Source organism: Callithrix jacchus, chromosome X, assembly GCF_049354715.1.
Source record: "Callithrix jacchus isolate 240 chromosome X, calJac240_pri, whole genome shotgun sequence".
NCBI classification, from domain to species: Eukaryota; Metazoa; Chordata; class Mammalia; order Primates; family Cebidae; genus Callithrix; species Callithrix jacchus.
In genome coordinates, this window is record NC_133524.1 from 37,649,998 (window position 1) to 37,666,480 (window position 16,483).

General features: G+C 36.9%; 1 protein-coding gene across 1 annotated transcript; it reads left to right on the top strand.

Moving 5' to 3' along the window:
- Window positions 1–15,075: 15,075 nt before the first annotated feature.
- LOC100895493 (histone H2A-like 3) lies at window positions 15,076–15,695 on the top strand. The gene has a single exon (XM_003735712.5). The coding sequence runs from the start codon at window positions 15,179–15,181 to the stop codon at window positions 15,617–15,619; it is 441 nt and encodes a 146-aa protein (XP_003735760.1). The 5' UTR covers window positions 15,076–15,178; the 3' UTR covers window positions 15,620–15,695.
- The last annotated feature ends 788 nt before the right edge of the window (window positions 15,696–16,483 follow it).

The following is a 16,483-nucleotide window of genomic DNA, read 5'->3' on the forward strand; positions in this document are numbered from 1 at the left end:
AGTCTCGGCCTCCATCTCCCAGAAGCCTCCGCGCCACCGGCTTTCGCTCGCGGACTCGGACCCAGGCGCGTGGGCGCTGCAGAGGGGTTGGGAGGCTGGGAACCAGTTCCTGGACGTGAGTGGAGCAGGTGTTTCTTTTTTCTTTCTTGTTACTTAGTAATTGGAGTTACATATACATTTTGGATATGAAACCCTTATCTGTTGTATGATTTGCAAATATTCTCCTCCAGTCTGTGGGTTATCTCTTCACTCTTTTCACTGTTTCCTTGACTGTGCACAAGCTTTTAGTTTGATGCAATCCCATTTGTCTATTTTTGCTTTTGTTGCCTGTGTTTTGGGGGTCATATACAAGAAATTATTGCCCAGACCAATGCCATGTAAGTTTTCCCCTGTGTTTTCTTCTAGCAATTTTATGCTTTTAGGTCTTAGATTTCAGTCTATAATCCATTTTGAGTTGATTCTTATATAAGGGATGTATAAGATTCAGTTTTATTCTTCATTTCATTCTGTATTTGGACAGCCAGTTTTCCCAATACCGTTTATCAAGGACACTGTTTTTCACCCATCATGTGTTCTTGGCCCCTCTGTTGAAATTCAATTGATCACAGACAGATGGGTTTACTTCTGGGCTCTCTAGCCTGTTCTGTTGTATACCAGTACCATTCTGCTTTAGTTACTATAACCTCGCAATACACTTTGAGATCAGAGAGTTTGATGGCTGCAGCTTTGTTCTTTTTGCTCAAGATTTCTTTGGCTATTTGGAATCTTTTGTGGTTATATGCAATAGGATTGTGTTTTGCTATTTCTATAACAAAAAAGTCATTGGAATTATGCTGGGGGCTGCATTGAATTTGTAGGTCCCTTTATGTAGCATGAATATTTTAACAATATTAATGATTCCAATCCATGAACACTAGATAGCTTTCCATTTATTTGTGTCCTCTTCTATTTCTTTAATCAATGTTTTATGGTTTTTAGTATAGACATGTTTCACCTTCTTGGTTAAATTTACTTTTATGTATTTAATTTTTTGATGTTATTGTAAATATGATTGTTTTTTAAATTTCTTCTTCAGGTAGTTTATTGTTAATATATATAAATGCTACTGATTTTAATATGTTGATTTTGTAACTTACAGCTGTGCTGAATTCATTGATCAGTTCTAACAATTTTTGGTCAATTCTTTTAAGTTTTTCTATATATAAGATTCTGTCATCAGCAAGCAGAGATAATTTTACTTTTTATTTCCAATTTGGATACCTTTCATTTCCTTTTTTGTCTAATTGCTCTGAATTGGATTTACAGTACTATATTGAATAGAAGTGATAAGAATGGTTATCTTTGTCTTATTCCTAATCTTAAACATCTTCAGCATTTCACCATTGAGTGTGATGTTAGCTGTGGGCTTGCTATATATGGCTTTTATTGGGTTGATGAACAATCCTTATGCATCTATTTGTTGAGCGTTCTTATGAAAAAATACTACATTTTTTTCAAATGATTTTCTCCATTTTCTGCATCTATTGTGAGGATTGTATTATTTTTGACCTTCATTCTGTTAATATGGTGGATCACATTTATTGATTTTGCATGTTTAAACATCCCAAAGATAAATCCCAATTTATCTTAGATGATCTTTTAATTACTGTTGAATAAGGTTTCCTGACACTTTGTTAAAGATTTCTATGTTGATTAAGGACATTGGATTGTAGAGTGTTGTTGTTGTTGTTGTTGTTGTTTTGTCTTTGCCTGGCTTTGCTATCAGAGTTGCTGGCCTTGTAAAATGATTTTGAAAGTTTGCCCTCATCCTAGACTTTTGGAAGAGTTTGAGAAAGTTTGGTACTTGTTCTTCTTTAACTGTTTGGTAAAATTCAGCTGTGAAGCCATCTGTCCTGTGGTTTTCTTTGATGGGGACCTTTTATTATTGATTCAATGTCTTTGCTGATTATTGTTTGGTTCACATGTTCTATAAATGCATGATTCACTCTTGGTAAGTTATATTTTTCTAGGAATTCATCAGTTCTATAATATCCAATTAGTTAATGTATATGATTCATAGTCATCTCTTAATAGCATTTTTACCTCTGTATTATCAGTTATGATGTCTTTTCTCTCATTTCTAATTTTATTTTTGAGCTCTCTCTCTATTCTGCTAGTCTAGATAAGGATTTGCCAGTTTAGTTGTTCAAAAACCAACTGTTAATTTAGTTGTTATTTTCTGTTGTTTTCCTAGACTGTTTTATTCATTTGTTCTCTAATCTTCATTATTTCCTTTGTCCTACTAACTTTGGGTTGTTAGTTCTTCTATTTCTAATTTCCTGAGGTGTAACATTAAGTTGTATACTTGATATCTTTATTGTTTTTTTTAGACACAGGCATTTAATGCTATAAATTTTCCTCTTGGAACTGCCTCTGTTACATCTCATAAGTTTTGGTGTGTTTTATTTGCATTTTGGTTTGTTCCAAATAATGTTTTCTGGACTCAGTAATTGTTCCTGAGCATATTGTTTAGTTTTCACATATTTATGAATTTTGCATTATTCCCTCTGTTACTGATTTCTAGTTTTATAAGATTGTGGTCTGAAAAGATATTTGATATGATTTCAGTCTTTTTAAATTTGTTAAGATTTAGCCTGCGGCCTAATGTATGATCTATCCTAGAGAATGTTCCATGCCCACTTGAGAAAAATGTTTATTCTGTTGCTGTTGAATGGAATGTTCTTTACATTTCTGTTAGACCAATTTGGTCTAAAGTGTTTAACATCGCTAATTATCAGGGAAATGAAAATTAAAACCTTAATGCAATATTACCTCTTACTTATTGAAATGGCTATTGTCACAATGATGAAAGATAACAGGTGTTGGCAAGGATGTGGAGAAGTTGAAACCCTTGTACACTGTTGATGGGAATATAAATTAATAAAACCATTATAGAAAACAATATGGAGACTCCTCAAAAAAACTAAAAATAAAATTACAGAAATCCCATGCTTAGATTTCTATCTAATGAAATCAAAATCAGTGTGTTGAAAGCATGTTTGCACTTCCATGTTCACTGAAATATTATTCTCAATAGCCAAGATTTGAAAATAGCTAAAGTGCCAATCAACAGATGAATGGATTTAAAATATGTGATATATATACATGTTAAAATATTATTCAGCCTTAAAGAACAATGGTTGTTATTTACAACAACATAGACAGATTTAGAGGACATTATGCTAAGTAAAATAAGTCAAGCACAGAAAGGCAAATATTGCATGTTCTCACTTATATGTAGAATCTACAAATTTGAACTTATAAAAGTAGAGAGTAGACTTGTGGTTACCAGAGGCTAAGGTAGAGGTGGGGTGTGGAAAAGGGGAAATATTAATCAAAGGTCACAAAGTTTCAGTTAGAAAAGAGTAATAAGCTTCTTTTTTTTTTTAGCATTGAATTTATTTATTTATTTGTTTGTTTATTTGTTAATTAATTAATTAATTTATTTATTTTTTATTGCATTTTAGGTTTGGGGGTACATGTGCAGAACATGCAAGACAGTTGCATAGATACACACATGGCAGTGTGTTTTGCTTTCCTTCTCCCCTTCACCCACATTTGGCATTTCTCCCCAGGCTATCCCTCCCCACCTCCCCCTCCCACTGGCCCTCCCCATTTCCCCCCAGTAGACCCCAGTGTTTAGTACTCTTCTCTCTGTGTCCATGGGTTCTCATTTTTCATCACCCACCTATGAGTGAGAATATGCGGTGTTTCGTTTTCTGTTCTTGTGTCAGTTTGCTGAGGATGATGTTCTCCAGATTCATCCATGTCCCTACAAATGACACAAACTCATCATTTCTGATTGCTGCATAATATTCCATGGTGTATATGTGCCACATTTTTCCAATCCAGTCTATCATCAATAGGCATTTGGGTTGATTCCAAGTCTTTGCTATTGTAAACAGTGCTGCAATGAACATTCGTGTACATGTGTCCTTATAGTAGAACGACTTACAGCCTTTTGGATATATACCCAGTAATGGGATTGCTGGGTCAAATGGAATTTCTATTTCTAAGGCCTTGAGGAATCGCCACACCATCTTCCACAGTGGTTGAACTAATTTACACTCCCACCAACAGTGTAAAAGTGTTCCTTTTTCTCCACATCCTCTCCAGCATCTGTTGTCTCCAGATTTTTTAATGATCGCCATTCTAACTGGCGTGAGATGGTATCTCAATGTGGTTTTGATTTGCATCTGTCTAATGACCAGTGACGATGAGCATTTCTTCATATGATTGTTGGCCTCATATATGTCTTCTTTTGTAAAGTGTCTGTTCATATCCTTTGCCCACTTTTGAATGGGCTTGTTTGTTTTTTTCCTGTAAATCTGTTTGAGTTCTTTGTAAATTCTGGATATCAGCCCTTTGTCAGATGGGTAAACTGCAAAAATTTTTTCCCATTCTGTTGGTTGCAAATTCACTCTATTGACTGTTTCTTTTACTGTGCAGAAACTGTGGAGTTTCATTAGGTCCCATTTGTCTATTTTGGCTTTTGTTGCCAATGCTTTTGGTGTTTTGTTCATGAAGTCCTTGCCTACTCCTATGTCCTGGATGGTTTTGCCTAGATTTCCTTCTAGGGTTTTTATTGTGCCGGGTCTTATGTTTAAGTCTTTAATCCATCTGGAGTTAATTTTAGTGTAAGGTGTCAGGAAGGGGTCCAGTTTCTGCTTTCTGCACATGGCTAGCCAGTTTTCCCAACACCATTTGTTGAACAGGGAATCCTTTCCCCATTGCTTGTTTTTGACTGGTTTATCAAAGATTGTGTGGTTGTAGATATGTTGTGTTGCCTCTGTTGCCTCTGTTCTGTTCCATTGGTCTATATCTCTGTTTTGGTACCACTACCATGCTGTTTTGATTACTGTAGCCTTGTAGTATAGTTTGAAATTCGGTAGTGTGATGCCCCCCGCTGTGTTCTTTTTGCTTAGAATTGACTTGGCTATGCGGGCTCTCTTTTGGTTCCATATGAAGTTCGTGGTGGTTTTCTCCAGTTCTGTGAAGAAAGTCGATGGTAGCTTGATGGGTATAGCATTGATTTTGTAAATTACTTTGGGCAGTATAGCCATTTTCACGATATTAATTCTTCCTAACCATGAACATGGAATGTTTCTTCATCTGTTTGTGTCCTCTCTTATTTCATTGAGCAGTGGTTTGTAGTTTTCCTTGAAGAGGTCCCGTTCGTTCCTTGTGAGTTGTATTCCTAGGTATTTTATTCTTTTTGTATATGCAATTGTGAATGGCAGTTCGTTCTTGATTTGGCTTTCTTTGAGTCTGTTATTGGTGTAGAGGAATGTTTGTGATTTTTGCACATTGATTTTATATCCTGAGACCTTGCTGAAGTTGCTTATCAGTTTCAGGAGTTTTTGGGCTGAGGCGATGGGGTCTTCTAGGTATACTATCATGTTGTCTGCAAATAGAGACAATTTGGCTTCCACCTTTCCTATTTGAATGCCCTTTATTTCTTTTTCTTGCCTGATTGCTATGGCTAGAACTTCCAGTACTATATTGAATAGGAGTGGTGAAAGAGGGCATCCTTGTCTAGTGCTGGATTTCAAAGGGAATGCTTCCAGTTTTTGCCCATTCAGTATGATATTGGCTGTTGGTTTGTCATAAATAGCTTTTATTACTTTGAGATATGTTCCATCGATACCGAGTTTATTGAGGGTTTTTAGCATAAAGGGCTGTTGAATTTTGTCAAATGCCTTCTCTGCGTCAATTGAGATAATCATGTGGTTTTTGTTTATGGTTCTGTTTATGTGGTGAATTACGTTTATAGACTTGCGTATGTTGAACCAGCCTTGCATCCCCGGGGTGAATCCTACTTGATCATGATGTATAAGTTTCTTGATATGCTGTTGCAATCAGCTTGCCAATATTTTATTGAAGATTTTTGCATCTATGTTCATCATGGATATTGGCCTGAAGTTTTCTTTTCTTGTTGGGTCTCTGCCGGGTTTTGGTATCAGGATGATATTGGTCTCATAGAATGATTTGGGAAGGATTCCTTCTTTTTGGATTATTTGGAATAGTTTCAGAAGGAATGGTACCAGCTCCTCTTTGTGTGTCTGGTAGAATTCGGCTGTGAACCCGTCTGGACCTGGGCTTTTTTTGTGTGGTAGGCTCTTAATTGCTGCCTCGACTTCTGCCCTTGTTATTGGTCTATTTATAGTTTCAGCTTCCTCCTGGATTAGGCTTGGGAGGGCACAGGAGTCCAGGAATTTATCCATTTCTTCCAGGTTTGCTAGCTTATGTGCGTAGAGTTGTTTGTAATATTCTCTGATGATGGTTTGAATTTCTGTGGAATCTGTGGTGATTTCCCCTTTATCATTTTTTATTGCATCTATTTGGTTGTTCTCTCTTTTCTTTTTAATCAATCTAGCTAGTGGTCTGTCTATTTTGTTGATCTTTTCAAAAAACCAGCTCTTGGATTTATTGATTTTTTGGAGGGTTTTTCGTGTGTAATAAGCTTCTTGAGCTATTGCACTTCATGGTGACTATAGTTAAAAATGTATTATATACTTCAAAATTGCTAAAAGTAGATTTTAAATGTTCTCACCATAAATAAATGATAAGTATGTGAATTAATTAATGTTAACTAGCCTGATTGGCTCATTACATGATGTATACAGGTATCAAAGCATCATGTTGTATCCAATAAATATATATAATTATTTCAATCAATAAAAATAATTTTTATAAAACCCTGAAATATTGAGGGAAGGGGCTAAATTATTGCAGATCAGGTCAGAGAGGGACAGAATATTACTATATTTCTAATGAACTCCTGGAGAGTGTCTTGATAACTTTAAGGCCAGTGTCATAGTTGCTCTCTACCAATAATAAAATGTGTGTAATAAGAATTCACATTCATAAAGAGTAAGAAGGGAGAACACATTAGAACTGTGCTGTTTCAAAATGCAGAAAAGGCATTTGGTCAAATAATTGATTCTCATCTGTCATGAAAAGCTTTCTTATAAAGGAAAAAGAAGCCTTACTATGTTCCTAATAGTAAAATGGTCGGTTTTCATTTCCTGCCTAATGAATTATTTACACATTCCACTGAAAGCCATTTATACTCGATCTGCACTTACACAGTTCTCCAGAAGGTGGCACATTCATTTATACAGTAATTTCTTCTAAATTCAATATATTCTCTTCATTTTATCTGTGAAAATGTTGGTGTTCTCTACCTTAGAGATTAATGAAGACCCATGTTATAATACACTGGTCCTTTTATGATCACAGAGCAATGTGTGAAGTTTTTGTAAGAATATCATTATTCAATCAACGGAAATTAAGAAAGTACCATTGTAGCCTTAAAAGCATGGTTCAGCCCCTTATCTAGTACCTTGGAGTCTTTTGACATTTCCTGACTCTGCCCCTGTGTTCCTTCTGCGTGGCAGAGCTCCTTCAGGAACTAGCACTCTCTGAACTAGTGGATATTCAGGGAAAATTGAAGGAGCTGGCAACCTTTAAACTAAAGATGGTGCTTTTAATATCTTGGGAAACATTTAAGTGACAAATGAGTTGCCAGTTTTAAGCTTTTTAAAATTTTCCTCAAAGGCATGCATTTAGTTCACTTAGCTTATTCATATTACAGTAGCAGATTGTCACCCAAAGTAAAGCTCTATTCTTGTTCTTCATGCTGTGTAGGAGGAAAGAAACATGTGTTTTAAAAACACTGTAGGCTTCTTCAGTCATTTGGCCGTCATTACAGATGTAGGCTGGGTATCTTACAATAATAATAGTGGCAACAGTCTGGTTCCCAGCCAGAGCTCCCAGAAGGATGAATGAAAGTGAAATGGAAACAGAAACCAGCTGATATTTAGGTTGATCAAAATGCATTGGGTTTTCATGTCATGTTACTGGTAGAGTTCATTTCCCCATTCATACAATAGCTGGAGCAACAGTTGCAATGACTTTTTTTATTTTAGAGCAACATACTACTTGCAGTTATCACTTTGACATGGTCATTGAAATAAAATGTATCTCTATATAAAGACACAATGGTGAAACTGACAGAAATGTGGCAACAACATGAAAATTTAGCTGGATTACCACTAATTCAAGACTGTGAAGAGGGTAAGAAGACACACCAGGAGAGAAAGCAGCTTTAACACAGTAGTGATAAACATGAGAATACTTCATGTTTTTTAGAACACTTAAAAATGTCTCATTACATTAGGTTTAAGCAGTTGAATGTTCAGGTGGAATAAGAATAAGGAGTGTATTAATTTCCTGTGGCTACTGTGGCAAATTACCACAAACTAGGTGATGTAAAATAACATAAAGTTATTCTCTAATACCGCTGAAGGCCACAGCCCGAAATCAAGGTATCTGCAGGGTCAATCTCCCTCCAGAATCTATAAGGAAGCTATACCTTGCTGCCTCTAGCCTCTGGTGGATACCTTGCATTCTTTGGCATTCCTTGGCCTATGGCTGCATAACTGTACTGAATCATTTTGCCAGTGAAGTGAGCTCCCCCATCTCTGGAGAAGGAAACCAGGATACCCTAGGGTGAGAGAAGACTCTCTCTAAAAGTACTTTAACTGCAGTGGCCTAAAAGAAAGATACTAGCTATCTGGAAAATAGGCATGTGATGACCAATCGATATTGATAACCTTGAGAGTTGAGAATTTGTATAAAATCTATTTGCCAGTGTAGATGGGAACATGATGACAAGGTTTTCCTTCATGTCCCACCTTTACAGTCTCCTCAGTTCTGCTTTTTGTAGATGAGACATGTAAAAGTGATCTGTTCTATAATCAAAGTAAAATTTTCCTAGTAGTGTTTAGAGACAATATTATGAAGGTATTTTTCTTGTGGTAGGTCATCTTTTAAAGGATATGAAATAGATTTGGGGTAATAGCCTGTGGAGGAACCAAAGGACTGTCTAGAAGTCTCCAGAGTTTGTCAAGATAACATACTCATCTTATTTTTAATTAGCCTTCTCTTTATTTGTTGCTAATATTTGCTTTACCTTTAATTCCTTAAATAAGGACTCTCATGGGATTTATGTACCATGAGAGCTAGTAAAGTTTTATCAGTGGGGTTGGATGGGCTTTGTTTTGTAGCTAGTTTTATATGTTTGTCAACAAAAGCATTACTCTAAATTCATGTATTTTATTTAAAGGTGTGTCTGCTATCAGTATAAAGATTAATCTTTTTGCCTTGGAATAAGTGACAAACTTATGTAAGGAAATAGATTTGGCTACCTTCGCTGATTCTGTAAATGGATGATTTTCTTTTCTTTAAATTCTTATTATACTTTAAGTTCTGGGGTACATGTGCAGAATGTACAGGTTTGTTACATAGGTATACACATGCTATGGTGGTGTGCTGCATCCCATCAACCCATCATCTATATTAAGTATTTATCCTAATGCTAAACAAACAAGCTTAAATGGCCAAATACAGTCTGTAATGACATAGGCAGCCTAAAATGTACCTCAGGTTTTCACAGATAGGATCTATCTATAGATAGTGAAAGATAGAGGACTAATATGGGTGTTTCAATTATCTGGATGAAGAAGCGACAGAAACTGAGTTCTGCAGTTGTTGGGTTGTTCATTAATAAGAGGTAGAAGAGTGGCAAGCTTAGAGGTTTATCATCTATAAAGAACAATGTTGGAAGGAGATAGTAGCAAAATTTCATAGGAGGTAAGTTTTAGTGGAGAAACCTTGGATGATCTTAATAAGAAATGGAATTTGGACATCATGAGGCATATAAGAGTGTAAGAAATTTTCACTAAGCATGTCAGCAGTGGCTTTAATAGGTTGGAAGCTGTGGTGACTGCCCATAGGCAAGGAGCCACAGGAGAATCCTGCAGGAAGTGCATGTGTGTGGATAATGTCCATCTTAGGGGATGTTTTGGCAGTATGTGCATATACAGGAGGTGCAGTAAGCTTAGAGGAGGAAATGGCAGGTGTTGCATGGCTGGTGGTAGGACTCAGACTATGGAAGGTTATGGTACATGCATGTAGAATGCAGCCATCCTAGGGGAGGGGTAGGAGAGTGGTATCCATGTAAGATTCAATCATCCAGTAAAGGACTTCACAAAAGATGATGCATTGGACTATGAATACAGCCTATAGTAAGATATTGCAGGAGGTTTCACATGTAGAAGGCACAGTTGGTCTAATGTCACTTTCAACAGAGAGTGGATGAGTAGAGGGAAAATCAAGCTTTGGGCAGCAGGCATCAGGAAGAGCTTGAGTGGGGAAAGCACTGGATCTTCAGAAGTAATTAGCAAGTGATGCATAAGTAGAGGGTGCAGCCAATCTAAGTATGGTTTGATAGGAAGTTCATGGGTAGAAGAATGAAATTGGCCCCTTATATCACAACATGTCCCCAAATTAAATCAATATTGATTACAGATTCAAATGTGAGATCTGAAAGTGTGAAACAGCTAGAAGAAAACAAAAGAGAAACACTACATGATATTGATCAGACAATGATTTTTTTGGATTTTACCCCAGATGTGCAGACAACAAAACCAAAAATAGACAAATGGGAATACATCAAACTAAAATAGTTCTGCACAGCACAGAAAATGATTACAAAAATTTATCTCCCAAAAAGATTGGGAGAAAATATTTGAAACCATACATTTGATAAGGGGTTAATATTCAAAATTTATAACAAACATAAACAACTATAGCAAAAGTAATAATAATAATAAATGGGCAAAGAACCTGAACAGACATTTCTTAAAAGAAGACATATAAATGACCAACAGATATATTTAAAAATGCTCAGAATCACTAATCATTAGGGAAATTATAATTAAAACCATGATATATGTCTCATACTTGTCAGAATGGCTATTATCAAAATGATGAAAGGTAACAAGTGTTGGTGAGGATGTGGAGTAAAGAGAACACTTGATCACTATGTGGGAATGTAAATTAGTGCAGTCATTATGGAAAACTGTATGGAGGTTCTTCAGTAAAGCTAAAACTAGAATTACAGTATGACCCAACTATCCCACTTCTAGATACTAATCCAGAAGATTTGCAATCAGTTTGTCAAGGAGATATCTAAACTCCCATGTTTACTGCAGCCCTGTTCAAAGCAGTCAAATTATGGAAACAACTTAAGTGCCTATCAACAGATGAATGGATGAGGAAAATGTGGTATGCACATGTGTCACTGAACAATAGAGATACATTCTGAGCTGTGTTGTTAGGTGATTTTCTTGTTGTGTGATCATATCATAGAGTGTACTTACACAAACCTAGATGTCATAGCCTACTACACAACCAGACTATATGGTGTAGCCTGTTTCTCCTAGGCTACATACTGTACATCATGTTACTATACTGAATATTTTAGGTAATTGTAATACAATGATAAGTATTCGTGTATCTAAACATATCCATATTATAGAAAAGGTAACGTTGCACTACAATGTTAAGAGGGATACCACAACATCACTATGCAATAGAAATTTTTTAGCTCCATTATAATTTTATGAAACCACTGTCATATATGTGGTCTGTCATTGACAAAAACACCATTATGTGGCATATGACTGTATACATACACAATGAAATGCTTTTCAGCCTTAAACTAGATGGAAATTCTGGTATTTGAAACATGGGTAGAATTAGATAACAGTATGCTAAGTGAAATAAACCAGGAACAGAATGATAAATATAGCAAATTTTCACTTAAATGTGGACCCTAAAACAAATTCATAGAAGCAGAGTGAAGGATGGTGGTTACAGAGGTTGGAAATTGTGGAAATTGAGGAGATGATGGTCAACAGGTATAAAGTCTAAGTTAACAAGAGTATCTTTTATTTGAAATCTATTGCCCAGCATGGTGTATATAGTTAATAATAGCCTCTTGTATATTTCAAAATTATTAAAGAGTATTTTTCAAATGTTCTCATAAAAATGATAAGAAATTGAGGTGATAAATATGTTTGAAAGCTTGATTTAATTATTTCACATTGTATTTATAAATTATAACCTCACTTTGTACCCCATAAATACATAAAATATCAATTTATAATAAAAATTATATAGGTGAAGCATACTTCCTAGGTTAGGTAAAATTATATATAATTATTATAGAAGTAATGTTATATATATTTATAATTATATATATAAAATGTTATCTCACATAAAATGGACATAGCAGGAGCTGCACAGGTAGAAGGAGTATCCAGGCTATAAAAATATTCTGCAGATAATGCAGGCCAGAGGATACAATCTAAAAAGGGAAGGATGTGGCAGGTGGTACATGGGTTCGCGATGAAACTAGATTTGTGTAAAACTTGGAAAGATGTGCTTGGGTGAAGGGTGAAGTCAACTTAATGGAAGACCAGGCAGAAAGTACACAGTTGTAAGGAGCTTCAAGCCCAGAAAAGAACAAAGAAAACATTCATGAATAGAGAGGGAAACAATTCAAGGGGATAATTTGGCGGGGAGTGCATGCCTGGAGGAAGAATTCAGTATGTGGGAAGATTAGGAAGGTATTACATTTGTGGTGAAAACAATCAGCTTAGACTTTAATCTTTTGGGCTCTCTGGGTCACATTGAAAGAAGTAGAATTGTCTTGGGGCTCATATAAAACACACTAACAGTAATGATAGCTGATGAGATTTTAAAAGTTGCAACAAAAATAATGTTTTAAGAAAGTTTACAAATTTGTGTTGGGCTTCATTCAAAGCGATTTTGGGCCACATGTGGCCTGCAGACCATGGGTTGGACGCTTGGCTTAAAGAAAGACATGGCAGAACGTATATGGTTGCAGAAGCCATTATATCTGGAAAAGGATGTGGGAGGAGATGCATTACTGTGAAGGGTACAGCCAGCCCACCATAGGACAGAACGAGAGGTACCAGGGTGGAGGACACAGTCCACTTATAGGAAAACCAGGAAGAAATGAACAGCGGAAAGGTCATTGAACACATAAAACGACATGGTAGCAGTGCATGGATGTTAAATGCAGCCGGGCTAGAGAAATAAAAGCAGCAGATGCTTTTCACTATTGAAAACATGAGCATGTTCATTGACAGACCCAAACATGTAGCCCTTTTGTAGCATGCACAAACGAGAAGCAAATTATAGAAGGTGAAATTATGCTTAGTCAATATTTCAGTATTCTGTCTTACTGACAAACTATGTAGGCATCCATTTTTCTTTAATTAACTCGATGTAACATCCAACTAAAGCTTTACTTTAGACTAGAAAAGTCTTGGAAATTATCTTCAAGTTGATATACTGCAAACATTTATTACCATAGAAACACATGGTTGTTAGAACAATAATTCTATTGGTTAAATGTAAATTTATATTTTCACAATCTTAAACATTAAATACATGTAATATTAATTCATGTGATCAGTAAAAATTTTTAAGTTTAGGAAAAACAGACCTAAGTAGCATACAGATGTACAATTTTGTTGTGTCTAACACTGATTAATAAAATAAGACAGTTGTTTTCACTCGACCTAAACTGTTAAGCTAGTTTTATTTACCAAGGAATAACATAAATTATGTAAATTTGAATTCTTAAAATGGCTTTGAGTTGGTTTCTGCGAGAATGTATACTGTTTAAATCTAGCACATTTAAAATATTATAGTTCTTTTCTTCAGTTTCAAGGACTTTTGGGAATATTTAATTTATATAAGCAAAAGAGGCTTTGTAATCCAATATGTCATTACCTTCCAGAGGCAGGAAAACCTTACATAATCATAAAATCAGAGGTGGAGCTCTTTCAGAGTCACAAGCACATAGATATATAGGCACAGAGAAATAGAGCTTATAGCTTCAGTTCTACAATTTCAACCATGAGTCAAGTGTAAATAGAAACAGTACAATTCTGTGATCCAAATATAAAAAAAAAAAGCGTTCTCCTCTAAGAGGGTATAAAATTCATAACTGATTTGAGCTATAAATAGACAAATGGACAAATAGAAAGACTGTCCAACCAGATTTTCTGTTGTCTCTTACCCAACGGAGACTGGAATTCTGCGAATCATTAACTCATTTACAGAGCTTTCCAGATGGTTGGATCCTAAAACTGAATTCCCAACCATTTTGTCAACAATGAAAATAACTTACCTAATGTAAATGAACAACAACAGAAAATCAAATGCAGAGTTGGTAAATAAATGATTGAAATGAAATTAAATATTGAAACTAAAATTAGAAAAACACAATGAACAAAGATCAATTTGGGCTTTGGAGTCAACTAGATGAGGCAAGCAAAGACATTCCTGGGTTTACTCAAGCATGAGGTACACATCTCTGTCATCAAGTTTGACTGGCTCTGACAGGCGAATTCACTGGGTATAACAATGTGACCTTTAAACAGGGAGAAGATATTTTCCAACAGAGTAAAATCATAACACTCAAACACCTATGAAATGGAAATGCATTGAAATAATTGATTAACTCATAAGGAAATTGGCAGATATTACAAGCTGTTCAAAGGAGAATTCAAAGAAAAAGATAGGAATATTAATCATGAATATTTACGTAAATGTATAGATGGAGGGAAAATTGGAGGAAGGCAGTGAACATGACTGTAAGTGACTTACAGCTTCTAGAGGGATGTTAATTAGCTCACAGACAATGCAAGGCTAAACTTAAAGAACCTGCACTGGGGTCCTAAAGGTAGAACAATATTTTCATTGACACAATTTTTTGATAAATTGTTAAAGTAGAAAATTAGCTTTTTCTTAAAAAGCAATTCCAGTTACTAGGGCAACCAGGTTCCTCTCAAAAAGAAGCTCCAGTTACTATGGTGACCAGGTTCCTCTCAAAAAGAAGCTCCAGTTACTATGGTGACCAGGTTCCTCTCAAAAAGAAGTTTTAGTTACTAGGGTGACCAGTTTCCCCTCAGAAAGAAGTTCCCTATGCTAGGATGACCAGGTTCCTCTCAAAAAGAAGTTCAGTTACTAGGGCGACCAGGTTCTTCTCACGGGCTTTTCTAGGCTGAGGCCTGCTCAGGGCCCAGTGGACACCAGTGACGTCACAGAGTGGAGGTTGTCACAAAGGCAACTCCTGACCAATGAGGGGCTGGAGCATGAGGTACAGTGGGCGGCATTAGGCTCTGGTACATTGAGCGCTCAGGCCGGCTGGAAAATCAAGCTGTGCCAATCTGAGCAAAACCTAGCAAACACCATGGCTGGGAAGAAGAGCAGTCATAGCTCCTGTAAGCCTAGGAAACAGCGCCGTTCCCGTTCCAGCAGAGCAGGGCTGCAGTTTTCTGTCAGCCGCGTGGAACGCTCCCTGCGAGAAGGTCGGTATGCCCGGCGCCTGAGCACAACCACGCCTGTTTTCCTGGCTGGTGTTCTGGAGTACCTGATGGCCAACATCCTGGAGCAGGCGGGCAAGGAGGCCGAGAACAGCGGCATGATGCGCATCACCCCGGAACACGTGCAGAGGGCACTGCAAAAGAACGAACAGCTCAGACAAATCTTGAAGTTGGAAGATGTCACCCAGTCTCAGGTAAAAGAAGTGCCCCAACGTGAGGAGGAGAAGAAGAAGAAGGGAGGATTGCTGAGTTTCCGAGCCCTGTGGGACTTTATCAGAAAACTCATCCAGCTGCCAAAGTTCCCATAGATGAAAGATCCCAGGCTGCTTCCATCTGCCCAAGCTATTAAACTGGATAAATCCGTGACAGTGCTTCTGACTCCACTCGGTTTCCGCCACTTTAGGTTGGAGGTGTTTGTGAGACATCTACCAGAAGCTATCCCTAGAGAGCTGAAGGGTTGGAAGGGGTGGCCAGTGTGGGAAGTGTTTGAATCTGTAATTTTAGAGGGGGCAGTTTCCAACGGTGATGGTGAGGGCAATGGCCCTTTTGGGGAGGAACTGTCCGGGGTAGCCACAGAGACTTCCTCATTGCCTTGGAACAGGAAGGCCTTGTGAGGCCAGGGAGTTGGCTGGGGACCTCTGAGGCTTGTTGAATTCCCAGCCTGATGCTGGGGCCCGGGGTGGAGCTGCAATCTCTGACTGAGGTGCTGGAGGCTTCATTCAGGATAGCAAAGGTCTGAAGTCAGATGGCGGCGGTCACAGAGGTGGATGGAGAGGGGGCACACTGGCTGGCATGAACTTAATGGGACAGGGGCTTTATACAGACATTGAGGAGTGAAGGAAAAACCATCATGAAAAATGCAAAAAAGAAATGATGGCCTGCTGGATTGCATTTCTTATTTCTTTATACCTTCCCTCATTATGAAAGAGGACTTCAGGCAGGGATTCGTAGCTAGTGCTGTGAATACATCTTTCTGTCCTCTCTTCAGGACACTGGTAAAATAAATCATGAGAATACATAAAACCTATAATCTGGCCTAAGATGGGCAATTCAAGAAGTTTTTAATGGGTGTTAATTATTGATGAATCTGCTTAATTATAAATGTATTTCATTTAAAACATGATTAACAATCTCATTTTTAAATTAAATACCTATTTATTATAATGACCATA

What these genes read in the sequence shown, in the direction of transcription:
- LOC100895493 (XM_003735712.5), top strand. Translation starts at nt 15,179, where the DNA reads ATGGCTGGGAAGAAGAGCAGTCATAGCTCCTGTAAGCCTAGGAAACAG.